This window comes from Zonotrichia leucophrys, chromosome 5 (assembly GCF_028769735.1).
Source record: "Zonotrichia leucophrys gambelii isolate GWCS_2022_RI chromosome 5, RI_Zleu_2.0, whole genome shotgun sequence".
Taxonomy (NCBI): Eukaryota; Metazoa; Chordata; class Aves; order Passeriformes; family Passerellidae; genus Zonotrichia; species Zonotrichia leucophrys.
Genome location: NC_088175.1, coordinates 12855162 through 12877195, shown reverse-complemented (window position 1 = coordinate 12877195; position 22034 = coordinate 12855162). Strand labels below are relative to the sequence as shown.

The 22034-nt window shown below is 39.3% G+C and overlaps 1 protein-coding gene across 3 annotated transcripts in view; it reads right to left on the bottom strand.

Annotated features, from left to right (window-relative positions):
• Nucleotides 1–22034, bottom strand: part of KCNK10 (potassium two pore domain channel subfamily K member 10) — a 58482-nt gene that overhangs the window by 24178 nt on the left and 12270 nt on the right. For all 3 annotated transcript variants that reach the window (XM_064714423.1, XM_064714424.1, XM_064714425.1), the window contains 3 exons: nt 9877–10217; nt 4368–4485; nt 1252–1412 (listed from right to left, as the gene is read on the bottom strand). In XM_064714423.1, the coding sequence (XP_064570493.1) occupies nt 1252–1412; nt 4368–4485; nt 9877–10217 (620 nt within the window). The remainder of the gene's footprint in view (nt 1–1251; nt 1413–4367; nt 4486–9876; nt 10218–22034) is intronic.

Sequence of the window (22034 nt, the reverse complement as noted above, 5' to 3'; positions counted from 1 at the left end):
TGGGCAGAAGCAGGCTGGAATGTTCAGAGATTCCACTGAAGTGAAGCAGGTGTAATAAAAAGGTAGACAAAAAAATTAATTAGGGATCTTAGTTGTGTTTGCAACAAACTGAACTGAGACACTTTTCAATAAGATTCTTTTTATTAAATGAAAATATAAGCCTTTTGAAGTGCTCTCCAGGCATGTACATGCTTACTCACCGATAATCACTAGTCACTTTTCTACATTTATTCTGATACACTATTTATGTCTGGTCTGGGACACCTAAAAGTCATTTAATCAAAATGGAAAGTGCTCATTCTTCAGTCTAATACTTAATTACTTCCTTCCAAAAACAGTTACAACCAATTTGTTCTCATCTGTGGGAATGTTTTAGAAATAGATGTCTATTAAACTAACCAGCTTGGGCAGCTTCTCATCCACTCCATCCCTGGAAAGACTTACCTTCAATTATGCCACTTCCAAGGGATGTATCACACAGGTCACCTCTAGAAGTTCTGCCTCAAAGAGAGAACCCCTGAAGTCAACCATTAGCAAGTTAGCAAAACAGCATTTGCCAGGTCTGTGGCACTGCTTGCAAAAGAACAGCTTACAGCAATTCAGACTCAAAACCAGAGGGTACTGGCAAAATAAAGGTAAATTATACATGAGGAAGTCTACACAAAAATTTAATGTAGGATGTCTTCCTGGTAGGCAGGGCAGAGAATGATCATGATTTCAGCCAGTGGCATTGCAGCAGTTTTTGTGATAGAGCTGCAGATCTACACTAACACATCTGTTGCTTTGCAGTGAAGGCACATCACTCAACCATCTCTCTTCCCAGGTTTACATTCACAACAGCAACCCTGCTTTCCTGCTTTTCTTTTTGGCTGTATCAGTAACACAATCAGGACCACATCCCTGTTCCTTAAGGGAACAATTACCTTCTTTCCATTTTCAGTGAATAGATGTATATATCTAAAGCTCTTGCAGTGTTTTGAAGACTGTTTTACAACAATTCCCTGTAAGGAAACTAACTTAGGAGATACATTCTCCTGCAACACGCTCAATAAGGAGATTCAGAGTCTGACCTATAACCCCTGAATCATCATCTAGAGAAATCTGTTTCTCTCCACTGACTACAGAGATCCTTACAGATTTTAACTATCATCTCAACATGTTTCATGGTGTCCAACATGTAAAAAATGCTGCAGGTAATAGCAACAAAATTAAGAGCAGGCAACACAAGCAAAAAACTGTCAGTGAACTTACTCTGAAAACTGTTTCCACCTTTGCAATACTCTTCCCAAAGATGGTTCCAAGCTGGTCTCCAATCCCAGCTAGCAAGAAGCCAAACAGTGGAATCCCAAATAGGGCATACAAGATGCAGAAAACCTTGCCACCAACAGTTCTTGGGGCAATCTTCCCATACCCTGAGGAGAAAAACAGTTGTCAGACTCTCAGAACTTATACATGGCTTTTTAGAAAACAAACTAATCCGTTTTAAAAAACTGGTCTTCCTGCAGGCATATCTTTGTTTCATCTATAATTCCTATTCATAGACTTTCAATGGCATGATGTCATTTCCTGGGTAAGCCATCTTCTGTTATTCCATTTTTCTTGAAGCCTTAGCTACCCATATTTTCTGGACATTCTGTCTTTCTAAAATTGCTGTTTGCTTAATTGACCTAGCTGATGCCACAGCACAAAAATCCCTCCATGCTGGCCTGGTGCCTGCATGCTGTTGATCCTCTTGGCCTGTGCCACTGGTTTCCTGACAGGAGTGTGATTCACCTGAAAAGGCTCATTTTCAGTGGACAAGGCTCATTTTCAGTGGTTAGCTCATACTTTACTCAGCCCCTCATCATACTGGCTAATTACACTGCAGCCTCCAAACTGTACCCACACCACACAAATCTGCCCTTGAACTCTTCTCAATAAAGGATAATTACTTCAGTAGACATGGTATTTCTGTTAAAATGCTAAAGAGAAAAAAACCCCAAGAATTGTGACAGTCATATTTGCACCTTTTTAATTTAAGATCGGCTATTTTAATTGAAATGTCATAGAGATTTTGATTTTCACTATACATAATTACTTAAAAATTACCATATAATCACAAACCACTGATGCAATAATGATGCCTTGAGAGGCTACCTAGAACAGAGGCTAGACCATGTTACAGGAATAAAGTATTTATTAAAAGGCCTTCAAAGGATACACCTTGGGCAGTACAAGAGCCTGGCCATGGCTACACCCAAGATGGACCCTGCACCAGGAGTTTTCACACTTTTATAAGTTTTGGTCCATTTAATACTGCGGTTAATTGTCCAATTACAGCTTCAGGTTATGAGGTCCTACCTTTCCAAACTGCTCTCCTCAATTCACTGTTGTTTATATTTTTTGGGCCTGAAGCTGCAATGGTGTCCTTGGTTCTCAGGCTGGAAAAGGATTGTTTTGCCTGACTGAATTGTGAAGGGAACTTGCTAGCACTTTATATGAAGTTCAGAGTTACATACTAATGCAGTAAAGAATCTGGAAAATATGAAAGCTAAATCTTAAGGCGTCAATAAAGCATCCAGAGAGGATGAAATCTATGAAAGTATCAAGTCCTATTCCTGCTGGATTGGCATCACTGGCACCAGATATACCTCTCTGTCATGGGATGCTGAAAGAACTATGCTGACACACAATAATGCATGTCCCATAACATACTGCCCTTTTCAGACTGCATCTATCATCCCAGATGTCTCCTAAAATTCCAAGAAAGTCCAGGCTCCATGGGCCACTGGACTGAGGTTGACCAGGTAATCTGAGTTTCTGCCTAAGAGGAGGCCTAACAGGCCTCTGGTGCATAAACCAAAACCATGTTCATGCCCTGACACAATACACAGATTTTATGCAGAATGAGATTTATAAAAATCTCATTCATAGAGAATTTCAATAAATATGGGCAAAAATACAAGGTCTTTTCAAAATTATTTAAATAGCAGATGTCAATGAATATGCCTGCATGAACTATGCCTACATAGTGGCATTTATTTAATGAGTAATTTAAAAGCCTGTCATTTGGGTCTATTGAGCAAACAAATATTAAGGAGGGTGTTTTCTTACATATGAATCAGAACTCTTTTCTTTCTTGCCACCCCCTGGTTTTATGCTACCATCAAAAATACCTGGTAATGTAGCTTAATATAAAGAAACACTCTATACAATCACTCTTACCCCCTCACTCTGACAGCAAAGAAAAGGCAGACCCAAAGACATCTCTAACTCTACTGTTAGAAATGACCACCACAGCAAGTCTGCAACTGCCACAGGATGCTTTTTGTTCTTATTGTATTACCTGTTTTAAAAGTCTACAGAATTTAGTCAGATTCTCATACTTTATTGAAGGGTTATGTGATTATCAAGTTATTTGTCTGTACAGTCACCAATGTGTGCACCACAGCTGTAATGTGGAGAAGCAATTTATACAGTATTGAAAGCAGAGTAATACTCATAGAAAATGCAAAGAAAAATCAACAATTTGCCAGTGATTTCCAAATAATTAGATCTCTTGATCTGATTGTTATGACTGCACTGAAATCAAGCTTAAAATTATAAAACTACTACATAATTGTCTGCAGATTAACTATATCAACCATGCTGTTGGTTTATTTTCTTTTTCCTTCAGACCATCTTCTGAAATCCAAGCTTGTTGAACATTCTTCAAGAGAGGAACTGGCTTACAGAGGAGAGATTAGAACGCTTAGCATATCTAAGACCAACATTCAGAAATCCAATACTAAATAATTGGACACAATGCATGGGGAGAGAGATGATAAGGGCCTGAATAATTATCTTGTTAAAATAAGGGTTCAAGAAAAGTAAATGGAGCAGTTTAGTGTACCCTTCATTTAATACAGAGAAATGTGTCCATAATCAAGGCCATGAATTCTAGAAAGAAAAAAGGGGGTTTTTTATACAATGTATCATTTGTGTAATTCCTTTCAATTGTTAGTATGAAAGCAAGTATGAATTTTTAAAAGGATGTAGTAGTTATGAGAATATATTTCCAGTTATGGAAAGGAGGAGGATATGAAAAGAATTGCTTGTTCTCAAGCAATTGCTTGTAGATTGTTTCAATCTACATCAAGAACAGTTATAAAGCCTGCATGAGTTTTACCTGTTTTCAGCTCAACATTGCTACTCTACCCTAATTATGTAGACAGCTTCTGACACCTACCCAAAGACTCAGTGCCCTTGACACATGCTATTTCTCTTCTGCTAACAGAGAAATACACTTCAGCTACTTTATTTCTTTTTTACCTACCTTCCTCAAATTTATTTCATTATCTATGTCTCAGTGTGACTGTGTCATTTTAAAAAATAAACAATAAACATACCTATAGTAGTGATGACTGTTCCAGCAAAGAAAAAGGCACCTCCAAGGTCCCAGTGACTGCTCTTGTTAGAGAAATGTCCAACGGGATTGACTCCTGAGTCCTCAGCCTCAACAGCATGCTGCAAAGAAAACACAAAGAATCAGCATCATGCATGCCTTACTGTATCCTATGCCAGTTGGTATAGGCTCCAAAGGGAAACTTCTAGGACCATGGAAACAGCCTCAATTTAAGTTTCTAATATTTGCTCATAGTATAGTAGCCTCTTCTGTACACATAAGTTGAACACACGACTGAACTGAATACCCATTAAGGTAGAAGAAAGATAAAATGCATAAACAAATGACAAAAGATACGAAGCAATTGGGAAGTAAAGGACCAACACCATAAATTCGTCCATAAATATTGTTCTTGCAGCCACTAATGCCAAAGGAAAAATTCCTCATTGGGGACAGTTATGTTAGAAGCAGCTAGAAAGGTGGTAAATACAAATAGTGTTTGTGAAATCAACTGAAGCTAGTCAGCCAAGAATTTAAATTCCAAGGCAATCAGTAATTGATAAAGTAATTTATATTTTATGCTAACAAAAGAAATAAATATGGCCTATGTATACCCTGTTTGAAATTAACAAATAAGATATCTATGGAAACATCATAAATAAACTTTGTGATCAGCTCAAGCTTCCCAGTTGCCACACTACACATGATCTCATGTCCACAAATACAACATGATACACGGGCTCCCAGACAGTGCTTGAATGAAGTATATTCTGGATAGAAGCTGAGGTAGCTACACTGCTTCCTGGTCACTGTCCTGTGTCCCACATAATACTGAATCAAACCAGGCAGACATATCAGCCTCCTGAATGTTTGTTGGGAATTTCTAAAAATGCACCATATTGTATCATGGGGACATACACATTCACTGTTCATTGCAGCCTCACAGTCCGAAGGAAGACAGAGCTGAACACATCAGCCTACGAAGTACAGAAATAAATCTCTCATCAGCATCCAGTATACTCACCTGAATTGCTCTAAGATGACTTTTCAGATGCCCTTCAGCAGGTATTTTCAAGTTGCATTTAGATCTCATACAAGGTCTTCTTCATCATAGAGAAATTCAGACCTCACTCTTGAACCGCAGCAGCAATGTCTCCCTTTCTCCCAAATGTTCCCAAGTCTAATTTCCATAAAACCACTGCAGAGGAACCAAGATTCTTTTTTTCTTCCTCCTAAAATTTCCAACTCTGCTTTTCTCCCATTCTGGTCCAGCCTCACTTCATGTTGCTGTTATCAGCTGCTCACCCTACTGCCAGACCTTCTACTTCTCTTTCTGTTGTTTGCTCCTCCTCCTAAATATTGCCACCAATCTTTAGCCTCGGTAGTTTCAGTGAACTTATTGCTGGGCTCAACAAGTGAAGCAAAGTGCTACTTCTTGCATCCTCTGTTTCTTTGGCATGTTCAAAATGGAGTTTCCACCTATCAACACAGATTTGACTTTTCTTACTGCATTTCTTTAATTAGTTCTCTTTTCCATATGATTTATGAATTGTCATGGTGGTTTTCTATTTCACCTTTTCCTATACTGTCCATGTGCAAAGCAAGTTTAGCCATTCTATTTTGCCATTGCCCCACTTCTTACCTGGTCATGTCTACGAGTTATCTCTTAATCTTCTCTAAAACTTCACATTCTCTTATGGATTTAGCACTGACTTTTAAGCATCCATTTAACACCTTCTCCCCCTAGCCTTCAGGATAAACTTTCCTCCTCATTAATCTCTTTCCACCAATGCTTTATTTACCACATTCTTACGTCCACTTCCATTTTTCTCACTCATTTTTTGCCTGTATTTCCAACTCACTTCATGGTCATAAATGTTCCTCTACTGTTTTTTTAGCCTGGGCAGATTAGCCTTAGCTAATCTGCTTCCCAGCTTTTAGGTATTCACCACATTGCCTCACAAAAGGGAAAGGAGTGGGAGAAGAGGTGTATGGGCAAGAACAGAGACAGCTACATCTAAAGACATCAGTATGGGACAGCCTTTTTTAGAAGTAGAGCAAGTACATGCCAGGCTAAGTTGATTGTGAAACTATAGCACAAGCAAGCTCCAGGCTGGACCAGTTTCATTTCATGTGGGCAGAAAGCCAGGGTTCCTCAGCACATGTCCATACCTCAAGAATCAGGGATATAGAGAATGGATGTCCAAAAGCCCTTTGAAAGGGCTTCTGTACCAGTTGCTGGCATATTACAGGTGGTGTGAAAGCAGAGATCATTTGTTGGTTTATGCAGAACAGCATAAATCAACACAACAGACAGGTTGCCCGTTTAAATAGGCCATGACACACTGTCAGCTACCCTGGTTTCTTCTGCCAAAGAATGCTGTCTGCCCTCCCCGTGAGTGTGTGAATGTCAGCAAGCTAATTACACTCAAATCACACTTGAGTTTACACAGTTTAGCAAGTCTTTCAGGGCCAAGCACGAACCCCTGAAGTGAAGGAGTATGCTGTTGCCTTAGATAGCTTTGAGATTCTCACACTCCCCTCTCATCCAGAAAAAATTCATTTTTTCTTTAAATCTTCACTGACATCATTCATTTATAAATATCCAACTATTCCAATGCTGTCTTTTAATACATTGTATTTTGCATACAGCGATGGAGGACAAAAAGAGATCAGCAAAACAAAGCAGCCGGCAGCCTGCAGCTAACAGCACTTAAACAACCAGTTTCAGCTCATGCATGAGAAAAGGATGCCTTACTACTACCACCACAAGTCCACCTACACAGAACTATCGTGCTAGGTGGAAACTGACACAAAATTTAAACAATGATACTATTACTGGCAAGACTCTCCCCATTCACACAGACCACGAAATTTTACAAGTTTCCCATCTGAAACTTCAGATTGGTTTTGCAGCAATGACCTGAAGAGAGACATCCTCAGGTTATCTCAGAGTAGGAAAAAAGCTAATTTCCAGAGTGCTAAACACTTTGCTAACAAACCTCACATATTTAAGATATTTTAAACTAGTAGTTTCAGCTACTTCTATAGTTGAAATATTGTTGACAGTGAGAGGTCATCAGAGTACCCAAAGCTGTTTCACACTTGCTCCTTTCCCCATCTCTTTTTTCCTTCTCTGGAGGAGCTATAAGCACAGTACACAAGTACACAGTATTTTTTCAGTGTAGTTTATAAATTGAACGTCCAATCTTCTTTACTGAATGACTACCAACCTATTGATCTTTTTCTTTTGAAATGCCACCCATTTCAGGGAAGGAAATAATTTGAAATACCTCAAAGGGCAGAAATTGTCTTTCTGGATGTTCAAGTAATGCTAAAGCAAACAGACAGGTAGGAGTGAAGAGAATGACAAAACTAGTGAAGTAAATAAAACTACTTGATATTATTTGTTTTTAAAAACATGTATTTTTGATCACAGTTTTCTGGTTTTCTCTCCATCCTTGCATAGATGTGTGTTTTACTCTCAGCCCCTTTGGTATCAACACAGTAAAGTCCTTCTGGAAGAAAAAAGACATGGTGGGGTGACATGATCTGCATGGGACTGAAGGCAAATCCCAGAGCAGAAGCCCAGCATTTGTGGTGATACTGGGACAATTGAGTCCTGCACTCCCAAAGAGAGTGAAACCAAATTGCATCTCAGTCTGAAGTACACTTCATCAATTCCACTTACATAAGCAACAAGATAGCTGGAAGCCAGTGCAGCTGGTGAGGAGAGAGAAGAGCAAAACAGACTGTTTCTGGTTTCTCCATGAAGAAAGGTTTTTATCTGCTTCATTTGTTCATGTTTCTGTAATTTCTCCAGAATGATCCCAAGTAGAAAGAAGAAAAATATTTTTCAAGGATAAGGGTAATATCCCTCTCAAGTGATGAGACCGTCAAAGATGTATCTACTCTACTTGTTATCAAGGATAGGAATTTGGTAGGAAAAGAAAATTCTTGTCCTTTTTTTGCCTAGCTCTATTAATTCCTGTTCACAGATCATTCTAATCCAATAATTATTATCTCCCTCTACAATTCTATTTCCAAGCAGATTCCTATCAAGCATACAAAGAGTTGCTTCAATTGCCTTTCATGCTCTGATATTTCTCAATTAGGATTATTAGGATGCTTCTCATTAGCAAACAGCTTTTAATAACTAATTCTTTAGTAACTTTTTAATATACTCCCTACCTCTCTACTTATTCTCACCACCCCTTATAGAGTGATTAAGTACCCTCATTATAAATTGACATTTATTCACTTTTCCACAACAGCATTTTCTAAGGACCAAGGCCAGCAATATTTTTTCTGGTTTAATCAAAAGTAACAACTTTCTAAGTCCATTCCTTCAATATTTCTAACTATGCCACAAAGGACTTTAAGAACCAATCAACCTGGAAGGGATCTACCTATGTACCTATACTGAGGCTGAAGTTTGAATATATTCCTTAGGTATGTTGCATTTCTTATCTAATCTTTGTTTTCTCCAGGACTACATAAATCCATGCTAACTGATAGGCTTCTACGTGGAATTCCAAAAGAAACTCTACTGAAGTCTTGTAAGATCCATTTTACTTTCCTTGTCTAGAGTTTTAATCAATTAAAGATAGATAAATCTATCCCTGACAGACCTTTCTTGCATGTTAATATATTTTCCACTTATCCTTGCATATTCGATAATTGTTTCCTTCAAAATTGATTCTAAAACTTTTCATACTACATCAGACTAAAAATTCCAAAGCTTTTAAATGACAGTTATTTTTTGATTTGCATACTTCATCCTCCTTAATTTATTTAAAAATTACAACAGTAAACCTGTAAGTTCAGAATTCTTGGCTGAATATTTATTTCAAAAATCCAACCTGTCATGTTCTATGTGCCCTCCTGGCTGCTGTGTTTAATTTTGAAGAAAGAATTAAGAACTTAAGACTACTTGAAAATTTGTAGATATGAGGGCATAAGTCTTGCAAATCTATCACCTCTCAAGTTTTTTCCAGATATTAGGTTCTGCTTTTCTTTGCACACACCTTTCATAATTCTAGTGAATACAAGTACCAATTTCTTCATTCTCATGAGCAGTGACAGGACTCAAGGAAATGACCTAAATCTGAGTCAGGAGAGATATCAGGAGAAAGCTTTTCACCCAGACAGTGGTTGGGCACTGGCCAAAGACACCCAGAGCAGTGGTCACAGCCCCAAGCCTGACAGAGTTCAAGAAGCATTTGGATAATGCTCTCAGGGTCTCCTGCATAGGGTCAGGAGTTTGACTCCATGATCCTGATGGGTTCCTTCCAACCCAAGCTTATTCTATGAATCTGTGGTTATATATATTTACAACATTTTGGACACCTATTTTCTGCTTCTCAGACCTTAAAATGACTGGGAAAGAGCCTGCTTCACACTGCCCATTCCAAGGTCTCTGTGAACAATTTTGCTCCCCACCAACTCAGCTGGTCAATAAAGAGCTGTTTCTCCTAACTTCCAAGAAGTACCATCTTCTTCACATGGCCTACCTGAATGAGTTTCTCCAGCTCTGGCTCAGAGACACAAAGGTGCTCCCGAAGAAACTCAGCCTTCTCTGACGCGATGCTGCTCTTCTGCCTGTTCTCAAAGGGCTGCTCCAGGGCACGGAAGACGAGTCCTCCCACCACCAAGTAAACTACCACCACGATAAAGATGGCCACCACTGCTCTCCAATCCATGACTGCGTGCCGGCTTTGAGAAGTGTCTTCCATGGCAGCAACAACAGTGGTTTGGGTGGAAACGGCGACTTTTGAAGGTGGGTAATGCCTGATAGTTTTGGTCTCAGGCTCACGAGCCCTCACTGCTGGGGGAACAGGTGGGGGAACAGCCGCTGAAACAAAAAGCAAAAAACCTTATTCAAAATCAAAGCTCTTAAGGTATGACCTTGATTTACATTTAAAAAATCTTAAATAATATTTTCTAGACTTTTACATAAATCATGTTCTTCACATAGATATGATTCTTCTCATCTGGAAAGTTCCATGTCTTCTTTGTCTATGCATACTCAATGGACACCTCAGGGGTTTGCTTTGCCCATTACCTCTAGAACTTCACCTATTACCTCATTACCTCTAGAACTGGACAGGCCAGTTACATGTGCAAAAAGCTCAGAAATATGCAGAAAACCATTTATGCAAAATGAACATGGAAATTCTGACCAGCTAGCATATAAATTACACATGGTGTAATGTGTATGCATGGTGGTGTTTGGTGAAGGACCCTGGCAGTGATTTATAAACTTAAACTTTATAAACTTAAATCATAATTCTAACAGTATTCATAGCACTAAGAAATTGAACTGCTAATGAACACTGATCATCACCTGGAATTGACAGAAATGCAAAATGCTTGGCAAACCACAGTGCTATCTGGCTCTAACATAAAGTGGCCCATACCATTTATCTGGATTCACAAAATCATCACTCATGGAAATGTCCTTAAAGCCTGGAAGCTTCACAAAGTTTAGGATAAATCATGTGTCAGACAGAGTATGTGAGATGTCTGAGGTCAAAGTTACACACCAAGCACAACTGTGGACCTCTCACCTTGGGACTGAGACACTGCAAAGCCCAGGTGACCTCTACAATACATCAGAGCTAACCAGTCCTGACCTCCAGCTGGACTTAACAGCCCAACCACTGTGTCAAGCTACCAAGGCAGGACAATCAAAGCTCAGTCACTTCCAAATACTTCAGGTGTGCCATCATCACACTTCCCCACCCTGTGTTGCTAGTGTTACCAATAGCAAGATGAGGCCAGGTTCCTCAGCATCCACTGATATAAGGGTACCACATGTAGGATTTGAAGATGCTGGATTCATTTTAAACCAAATTCCTGTGTAATCTTACCATGGTGCAGCTGCCACTGGCCTGTTATTTCATTGAAACTAGATTAATTTTTTGCATATCAGACCTAAATCAGATTACAGTTAAAATACAGCTACTTTAGGTTCATTCTCTGAACTTATTCACAATGTGTCTGTGCTGTTTCACTTAGAAATTAAAGCAGAGAGATTTACAACATCCCATCCAAGTGGCACTGTAACTGCATTCTCTAAAATTTAAACATACAACATGATTATACCTTGATTCTGAGGTGGGCCACAACTCTTTCCCAACAGAAACCATTTTATGATCCTGAATAATTTCAGGACTTGGGCATTTACTACAGTCGTATTTTCCTGCAAGCAATACAACTCTGAAGCATTGCATGGAGGGTAGAGCTTCCAGCTTACTTGATAATCAATAAACTACAGAAATCTATAGTTGCTTTATACTTACAGTTAATATTTCATTTCATATATGATTTAGAGTTCCAGACACCAAATAGATTAGAAAGGATCCAGGATCAGGGCAAAAGCCTTTGTGGTTGATTCCTTTTTTGTTTGTTTTGCAACACCTTGTGGCATAGCTGTTCAGTTTGACCATCAAAAGGTCTTTATGGTACCCAACACTTATTAACCAGGATGGAGTAATATCAAACTTAAAAGGATATTTTCTCTTACCTCCAGATGTATTTCATGTGACTATTAGGAACTTTATGTGACAATAGAAAGAAGGGCAACAGTATTAGAAAAAGTCACATTTTTTGTAGAATGTCAGTATATTTATTCTCTAAATCTCCTGAAAGTATTATTGTAATAAATACAGTGAATTTCAACAGGAAACACCAGAAAAGTATGCAGACGAAACATAAAATATTGAGGTTGCGTGAAGCAGTTAGAACTACCCTTTCTCCATAGACAAGTATCCTAAACCTGAGTCACAGCATCTCCTTAAGTGAACTAAATTTGAGTACTCACAGAAGTGGCTCAGCTGATGTAACTCAGTGTAGCATAGCTTCCATAGATTCCATAAAATTCATACCATTTCAATTAGTTAGAGCCCATAACTACTGTTTATATTGTAAACCAACACAAAATCTGCAAGGCTGAGGACTGATTTTTCACACTTCAGATTACTCAGCGTCAGGATCCAAGGCTCACATGGCAAGAAGAGAGCAGAGTTCATGTGACAATGCTATCATTTTTTGAAACAAGTATCCACCTTACCACAACTAGAATAGTCCAGTGTAGAACTGGGAGAGTCTCTCAGTGGAAAGCAGTGCTTGCCTTTGATATGACACAAGTAAGTCAAGAAGATGGAAGCAAAGAGCTGGTACCATTAAAACAGTGTTTGTGAGTTTCCTTTTTCTGTCTGCTAGTAAAAATATTTTTTCTTATTCAAATAGTGTTTCTGGCAAAGTGTTAGTAACAGTCTTACAGTAAAATCATGGCCTGTTTGATTCTGTCTTCTAAGGAGAATGTGTTGTACTAATTTAAGAACAAGATGGGAAGTTCACAGAAGAGAACACAAAACGTTCTTATAAATATTTTGTCACTTAAAGAGCTTAGTGGATTACTGTGCTCAGCCTGCTTATCTCTAAAAAGAAGGGAACTGTTTCAGTTTTTCATTTTCTTCTATTAGTAATAGCTATCCTAAGTGAATGTAGAACTGTTGATCCTAAAGTATTTTGTGTTATGTAAATGAATTCACAGGAAGACTGTACTAAAGCAGCTAGTTAAGCAACTGATGTGTAACAGAAATGGTCTTACAAAGCTAATGCACAAGGCACAGCTGCAGTCAATACTGCTGAGATTTTAAGCAGGAGTTAGATATTGGAAGAACACTGTAGATACTCCATCTAGGAGCTATCCCACTCTTTACAAGACAGTGGGGTTAGTTCAGCACTAACTAAGTTAGTTAGTTCACATATGTTTGTTAAATCATATCCCACTCTTTACAAACTAAGTTAGTTATTTCAGCATATGTTAAGAAGTCATAAATCCTAATTTCTGTTTGGAACACTGTCTCTGTGAACCTGAACTCTCACAAAAGTGCTGCCATTTATCTTTAAATAATGGTGTCATCAACTGCAAAAAGATAAAATAGTGCTGACTTTTCTACAAGCTCCCTGGAAGAGTCCATTTCTGAAAATAAGAGCTACATAAAATTCCAGAAGTTTAACAGGTAGTTTTACTAAAGTCAAAGGATGAACTACACTGGCAATTCAACAATGTGCAGAGGTTTATACCTTAAAGCTTAAAAAAATAAAGGGCTATATAAACTCTTGCATTTGTAAAGATGTTTTACACAACAGTTTAGGACAAACATAGAGCAAAAGAGAAGAGGGCATGTTTACAATAAATGCAGAACAATCCCTACTTCATTTGTTCAAGTTTTTTCAAAACAAGCTGCTATCAGAACAGGCTTTTCCCCAAACAGAGCCTCATCCATATGTTTGTTAAATCATATCAAAGAAGACTTAATCAGCCCCAGTGAAAGCCATGATAGATATCCATTCACATGCATGCACTATATTAGCTGACAGCTAATCTCATAGGTGCAAGAACACTCAAAGGAGCACTCCAGTGTTTCAAAATAGGCCTTATCCCAGTAAAAGGATGCCAAGGAGCAAAGAAAGGTATATTCTTGATTTTTTTTTATAACCTTCAAAATTAAACAACTGAAGATATTGATGTTATAAGTGAAATTGCAATGTTAGGATCTATGCAGTTGTTCATATCTGAGATCATCACATTACCTGTTCTTCTATTGGCGTACATCATTGCTAGGTCTCACGTGTCAGGAGCTTAAATGCCTCAGATTTCTGCTAAAATTGATGGCAATTGAGGAAGCAAAACTCTCACTCCTCATCAAGATGAGTACATCTTGACTGGTTAAAGTTGCAGGCAATTCCCTCCTGGGAAGGGCCCAGGGTGCTGACCGGGCCTAGCCCACGGCAGAGCACGCCAGCCCTGGGGCCTGGGGCTCGGCCATCACCGGGGCACCTCCAGCCTGGCACGGCCCTCACACCGCTGCCTGTCCTGCTCTGCCACAGAAGGGGCCGAGGAAATGGACCCCTACATGGTCCAAGGGTGATTAAACAGGACTTCAGGGCCTTCAGACGTTTGGTGAGGCAATCTGGGTGGGGGTTATGGTCTGCTCTCTAGTTACAGTTGAAGGCGGCAACCTGGGAAGAAATGGGTAAACTGAGTCTGGGGCTCCACAGCTGGTGTCATCATCAGAATTTTGGGGGTTTTGGCAATGGAATGGTTGCACACAGCCCCAGGAATGCTGGCATCAGACAGGATTCACCCTTCCCAGTGGTGGAAAAGAGTCTTTGCTCAGGAAATAGTGGGGCTCACTGGCAAGGCTTTGACCTGGATGTGAGTCGGTAGAGGGGCAATATGAGGCTTGTCCCTGGCAAACGTGAGAGGATATAAAAATAGACAGATGGACAGACAGGGTGCTAGGGAGGGCTCTTTGGAGTGACTCTGAACTGTGCCAGCCATCCTGGACCATACCAGCAGTCTGAGGGAGATGAGCCAGGGAGTCCTAAAAGAAGCCACAGGGAAACACCAGGGAAATATCTGAAAGGAATAATTCCTTTAGGAAGGCAGCCTGGAATTCCCCAGGAGCAAGACATTGGACAAGGAAGGCAAGAGACTGGTGTAGCTGAGACAGAGCAGGGAACTGCTGGTCAGATAAAGAGATGAATGCACAGACAGTGGAGACAAGGACACATAACCTGGTAAAAGTACAGAGATGAAGGGATGGGGTAAGGAGGGCTATGACAAAGCTGAAACAACCTCACAAAGGACACCAATAATAACAAGAAGGGCTTCTACTGGTATGTTAACCACTAAAGGAAAGTCAAATAAGCCCCCTGATAAACAACATTGGCAAACTGGTAACAACAGATGAAGAGAAGGCTGGGGTACTCAACAACTTTTTTGCCTCAGTCTTCACTGACTTTTGACTGTGAAAATATCAAAATATGGCTTTGACACAGTGACCTCTGTCCTGGCAACTATCTTACTCAATATGCTAAGAAGATAGGAGATACAAAGGAACCTGGTGTTGGGGGAGAGCTTCTTAAATAGTTTAAACCAAATAATTTTTTTTTTAAATAAACATGCCCTTCTCTTTGTTATTGGTGTCACAATTTCTATTGTGAAAAAATGTAAGTCAGGTTTAACAGTGTCTTATTTAGTACCTCATTTTCTTCCACATTCCTGTGTTACACAGGCACACAGCAATGTATGTGCATTTAAATGAGCCACTAATAGACACATCTAATAAAAATGCTGCTTTCATAGGATTCAGCACAGAATTACATAGAGGCCATATGCACTTGCACATTCATAAACTCAGGCCCAGGCTTGAAGCTTGAAACATGAGTTGATCAAAAATGAAACTCAACATTTCCTCTCCCATTTTAGTGGTGCCATTGAAGGAGGGAAACAAAATACTTTCAGCTCAAGTAAAAAGGTTTTTTCATGCATGTCTAAAGGTACATATCAACATTTTTTCCCAAAATCCTCATAATACAACTGGAGGTTTCTTTAAAGAAAGAAAATTATGCATTCTTCAGACATGTTCATAGTCAAACACCCAAAATTTCCCATGAAGCTTTTCTATGTTTATATTAAACTAGAAATTTAGTTAGAATTATAAAATAATCTCATCATGTAGTCCAGTTTCACTGAGAAAATTTGGGAGCAAATAGTCTTCTATACAGCTTTTACAAGGTCCTACATTGGGTTATTAGCACTTCTACATCCTTCCTGCAGCACTACTTAATAAGCCAGCATTCCTTCCTGAATTAATACAGAAATACAATTTTTTTGTCAAGTTATGAAGTTGCAGGACAGAGCACTCATGCACCAAAGCTCAGAAATGTCTGTGAGGTGTAAACAAAGTCCACTACAGCTTCCCTGAACTGACCACCAAGAGTAAGTGGATCTACCTTCTTTAGAATGGATCATAAAGGACTGGTGAATGAAGGGACCTCACTGACCGTAATTGTTTTAAAGTAATTTATTTCAATTAAACTGGACAGAGTTTTTTCCTCCCCCAGTTCCTCTTCTGAAATAGCCACACGCTGAATTTAAGATTAAAAGACTTCCTGACTGAACAATATAGAAGGCAGGGAAATGAGCAGCCCACCAGTGGATAAAATATTAATCTTTCACTCCAAGGCTCTTGCTCATCTCCAAACAGAAATTCCTGGGGGATGTGGGCATCTAGCATTTGCTTCCAATCTCAAATCTTTCCCACAGACTCCCCAGGTTCTTTCAGATAAGGGCTGCTGGAGTTAGGATAGCAGGGCTGTGCTTGGAAGTCATAGCAAGTATAAGAAGTATGTTAGAGAAATAGTGGAGGCAAACAGTGTATTAAGCTATCACCTATTGGAACTTCTCAAGAATATGTCACTTACAGAAAATGCATGCAGATCAATGAATGAAGGGGACTGGATGGTCTAACAAGAAGCAGGTGAAAGTATTGAAATGCTAAAGTTTCTATCCGTGTGTTACCAAAAAATTATTAAACCATCAAAATTTTGCATTTTGAGGATATGGCAAATAATTTCCACTACCTGATTTGCTTGTTATTCCACTCCCCCTCATCCCCCATTCATCTTCTGTTGTGTTTTCTAACAGGTTTTGTAGGGAGCATCCATTTAACCAGCACAATGAATGTTGAATTTTTATAACTGGGATTCAAAAATCTGATGCTGGTTTAGAAAGTCTGGCTTTTGGAACAAAATCCCAGTAGAAAATGATCATGTTTGCCTTTGTGTTTGTGCAGCATCTTTGCATGATGCGGGCTAATTAACAGGTGACATTACAGCTGTGATCAAGAAATGGGAGAAGAATCCTGCCTGCAGGCTACGATTACACATATGGGACAGAACACTGGTATCCCTGTGGCAGTTTTTCTGGATTGAGGAATAGGAATAATAGGAATTGCTGTCTGGGGACCATGGGATTCCAGTCATGGATCAAGAAAACTGTTATCAGTGCTGACATGTTTTACACCAGCTTGGCCCTCGTCCTTCTGCCTATCCCCAAGGCACACAAATTGAGCAGTGGAAGTCATGGCAAGCTTGCCACACAAGGAGAATTTCACCCTACTCCTTCTACAGCCTTTTGCTAAGAACTGCCACTCAAGTGAGAAGCATTACTATTGCATTTACTGGTCATGAAAGCAAGGCTTGACATATTGTTTGTTAGGAAAACACAGAGTGGCTCAGAGCATAGAGCTTTTCACTGCAGCAACAGCCCCCTGGGTTAAATCTAACACTGTTTTCCCTGAAGAGGATTCTCTAATGCAGCATTAGTGCTGCTGACTTCAGCAACATCTCAGCTGTCTGCTGCAAATGCAGTCATCAGCAGCAAGGCATTACATGGAGTATGAGAGACAGGTAAAGGCAGAAAGGGCAATGCACATTAAACAAAATAGATTGGATGTGCTGTTACAAGAAAAGTAGCATTGATTCCTCCCAATTGCCCCTTTCCCTGAGTGGGGTGGTGAAAAAGGGGGAGTAAGTTAGGTTACAATTCTGCATAAGGAATAAAGGCACTGTTTTCTTCCTATTATAGGATAATGTTAGTGAAATAGAGTAAAAGTTCATAATAGTAAAAAAATACTGATTTGTCTCTGTTGGTGGGGAGAGAAATGTCAGCACTATGTATCAGAGGGAATTGTATCTGGCAATTGTTTTGCCATCCCTGGCAGCAGCTTTGGGAAGCATGTCATACCAAAAGGGTTCTGTAATTTCTGTACCATTTGTCATATATTCCCATCTAGTGCTCAAAATAATGATTCTCGGTAAGCTTACAAAAAAATCTACGTAATGCTGCTGTGTCAGTTATAAATGAAACATACAAATTAATAGCTCTTGGAATACCCCAGCTATTTAATTAATCTGGAGCACAGTTGTTATGAGAAAACAAAAAGGCACTGTTTTATAATGTTTTTCATTCTTTTTCATTAGAAAACTATAGTTTAGACCAAAAAAAATTAAGCAGCCTAAATTTGATCATGGTAGAAATTAAGAAATCAGTATGTCTGAGTTAAGATATCTCTTTAGAAAAAGCTTTCCAATGATGAGAGTCTTCACATAGTGGTAGTGCTGGTGGCACTGTAAATCATCAGAACTAAGGAGAACCTACGCCTCTTGTCTCTTCCCAAAGAGCTTCTTTAGTGTCAGACAAAAACTTAGCTATGCAGTAAGTAATGAGAATGAATTTTACCTTCCACTGAAGGACAATATCACTCCTATCTGAAACCATTTTTTTCCAAAGAACAAATCTGGAGGGTATCTTCTCCAGTTTCCACTGTCCTACTACCAGAACATACTGCTCCCATTTACCTGTGCAGCAAGTGCCTGGCAGAAACAAACACCTGGCTCAGGTGGCAAGGTGATGGGAGCAGGGTGGCTACAGTGGTGGTCTCTGTGGAAGGCCTGGGGCTGCCCCTTTCTGAACACAGACAGTTCCTACTGATTCCCACAGACCCACAACAGAACACAGCTGAGCTTATCAGGGAAGCTGGTAGCACTTCTGTGAAAGCATACTTTAGAAAAGGAAAGTATTGTGCAGACTTTGAAGAATGAGGAAAAAAGTGTGAGAAAGAATCCTAAAAACACCAACATCAGCGAAAGAGAAAGAGGCACTCCAGGAGCTGTAGGAGATCTTTTCCTGCAGCCTGTGAGATTTGGAAGAGATCATGATGGATTTGGTATTCCCCTGGAGCTCATGGAGAGGATCACACCAGAGCAGATATTCACACTGCAGTATGTGGAGGAACCCAGTCCAGGGCAGGTTGATAGTTCCTGAAGTGCTTCTACCTGTGGAGAGACCATGCTGGAGGAGGTCTGTCCTAAAGGATTGCAGCCCCATGATATGGACTCATGCAGGAGCAAGGAAAAAGTAGAAGGAGAAAGGTGCAGTCTAGAGGAGATAGACCCACCAAAAACCCCCACTCCCTATCCCCCCTGCACCATGTGAGGTGGGGAGGATAAAGAACAGACAGGAATGAAACAATAAAGTTGCTAGGAAAAAGTAAAGCAGGGAAAAGTTATTTTGACCTTTGTCCTTATTTCTTACCACCCAGATCTATTTTAATTAGCTATAAATCAAATAAACTTTCCCCAGTTCAAGTCTCGTTTGCCTGTGATGGCAATCTCTAACTGGTCTCCCTGGCTTTATCTCTGAGGAGGCAGAGATGGCAGGTGGGCACCTGGTAGCCAGCCAAGGTCAAGCCACCACAGAGAGTTTGCACAAGTGCAATAAAGATGAGGACACAACTCAGACTGTATTGTTCAGCAGTGCTTTTCCTCTGAGTCCCACCAGTTACTTGCATATGGATTTTGTGAAAAAGTCATCAGTCCAAGCACTAAGAACATCAATGTATAGATCAGGATTTAAAGAACAATGATGAACAGGAGTTAGCTACAGAGGGAGCAAACATCCTTTCAACAATAAGGCATTTCTGTTCTTCTCTACTGGAGCTGGGTCAATTTGGAACGAAAACATTCATTTGTCTTGTTGAGTGGATTTGATTTTTTCACTTTTTATTACCTTTCATTCTAGTTTTCCCTTCTCAAACATAAGCATTTTATTTCACTCACTTTCTACACACATTTAAGAAAAATGGATGCCAGCAGCATACATTTTCACATAAAGCTAAATGTCAAATTGATTAAATTTTTCATGTTGGCAGGAAGTCCATGCATACATAACCAATGAGGTACCAATACAATCCGACGCCTCTGAAAACCCTAGAAAAGTGTCAGAAAACCTCAGTCTTCTTGTAGATGTTAAATGGCTTGAAATTGGATGCTGGGTAAACATGACAGGTTGGATTACTTATTAATCTAGTTGTAATCAGTTTAACAAGTATGCAAAAGATTAAAAAGTCTATGCAATTATCATTCCCCTGAGCTATGCCATGTCCCTCTACTTTGTGAGGCTGTTGTAAAACTCTGCTATTCTATAATTTAGCAATTCTGAACCTACTGTCCCTAAAGAGATAGAAAAATGTATGTATCAGAAAATTTAATTTTAGTCAAGAAAGTGTAGTGAGAGAGGAGGGTCTGAATACCATTTTCATGCTTATTCTATTTCTGAAAGACAGTGCCATTTCTAATTGTGAATGTTTTAAAGCACAGAAGAATGGCAGTTCAAGCATCTCACAGGAGCTTTCAAAACAGGGAAAGGAAAAACTCACAGTGGTGGTCTAGGAAAATAAGAAGTCTGAAGGGCTAAAATCTAAGTGCCCTTAATCATATAAACACCAGAAAATCTCACTATGCCAATAAGTCTGTTCCTAAATTAGTTTTTATATACGTCCTTATTAATAGTCAATGCAGTCATCTTTTCAACGTCCCACATCAATTTCCATTGCAGCTTCCAAAGTATTTGCTTAACATAAATGAAAATGCTGTATAGATTATATGTAAAAAGGTGAAGTGTAATCTCACAAAAATAAGAAAAATAAGACACTGAGTAACTAAAGAGAGTGATAAATTCTTTCCTAGATCTCTTAAGAACAGCGCAGGAAATAACTGATAATTCTGTACCAAGGAAGTAGGGGAATATATATTAGGAAAAGTCTAGCCATAAGGAGAGCTAAGCATGGGAACAGCCATCAATATATTGAAATGAGCTTTATTGGAAGTATCTAAGAACAGGGCATAAAATCACCTGCCAGAAACTGTCACTGTTATTCATGTCCTGCATATCCCTGTGAATCCAAGAAGAAAAGCTACCAGTGAAGGGTAACAGAAAAACAGGCTAATATTTTCGTATTCAACAGCCAGTTAAAAAAACCCCAACTACTGAAATGTTAAAGATATATTATAAATAAATAAATAAATAAATAAATAAATAAATAATCATTCATCTTGACAATCTACTCTCAACTCCTAGCAGGAAAATGCTCTTGAAATCCTTTTCCTCCCCTTCAGTGTAAGATAGTCAATCACACCTCAACATTCCTTATTGTATCAGTTGTGCCAAATCTCATAGCATTTCACAAATAATAGATAAACCCCTGTGACACTGAACAGAAACAACACTGTGTGCCTCACGTAAACACTGCCACTGAGAACTCAGCAAATTAATTAAATTCAAGAGTTATTTCAAAAGCTGATTAAACAAGCTGTTTTTCATATGTGCATCAAGAAGGTACAACGATTTTTCATCAATGTATTAGCAAATTTTTAAGTTCTTTTAGGGGAAGTCCTCTTTTCCACTATGCATTACAGAATGCTGTTCTATCTGTTACAAAATTAATGGACAGCCATAAACCAGATTATTTCTTTTGTTGGTTATATGATGACCACATGTAAGCTGCTCTAGATGATTATTTACAAGAACTTCCAGATTCTGAACCAGCCTCTCCTCTGTCAGAACTGCAGTCTGAGCATGCTCGTAACTGAAAACAGAGTGCCCAAGAGTTAGTCTCTGCAAACACAGCCTTAGAGCTCCTGCTACTGAGGCTATGCAAATGTCCAGGAAACAACAGGAAGCCCTAGGCTGGCTTGAGCAGGTATCTGCCAGGACTTATCCACTGACATTAAAAAAAAATCTGCAAAAGTCATGGTCATGGGATACCTTCCCCTCCCTCCTCCCTCTCCCAGGCACTGCGCTATTCTAATGCATACGTGACAGCTCACTGGTCAAAAGAATGGATGTGCTAAGGCAGGACATGAACTCCAGGAATAGCTGAAAGCATCAGAGTTTTTTCTCATTTGGCTTCAGGACAGCAGTCCTCAGGGGGGTTCCTAGCTAGCACTGGCATTTGCAGGAAGATGC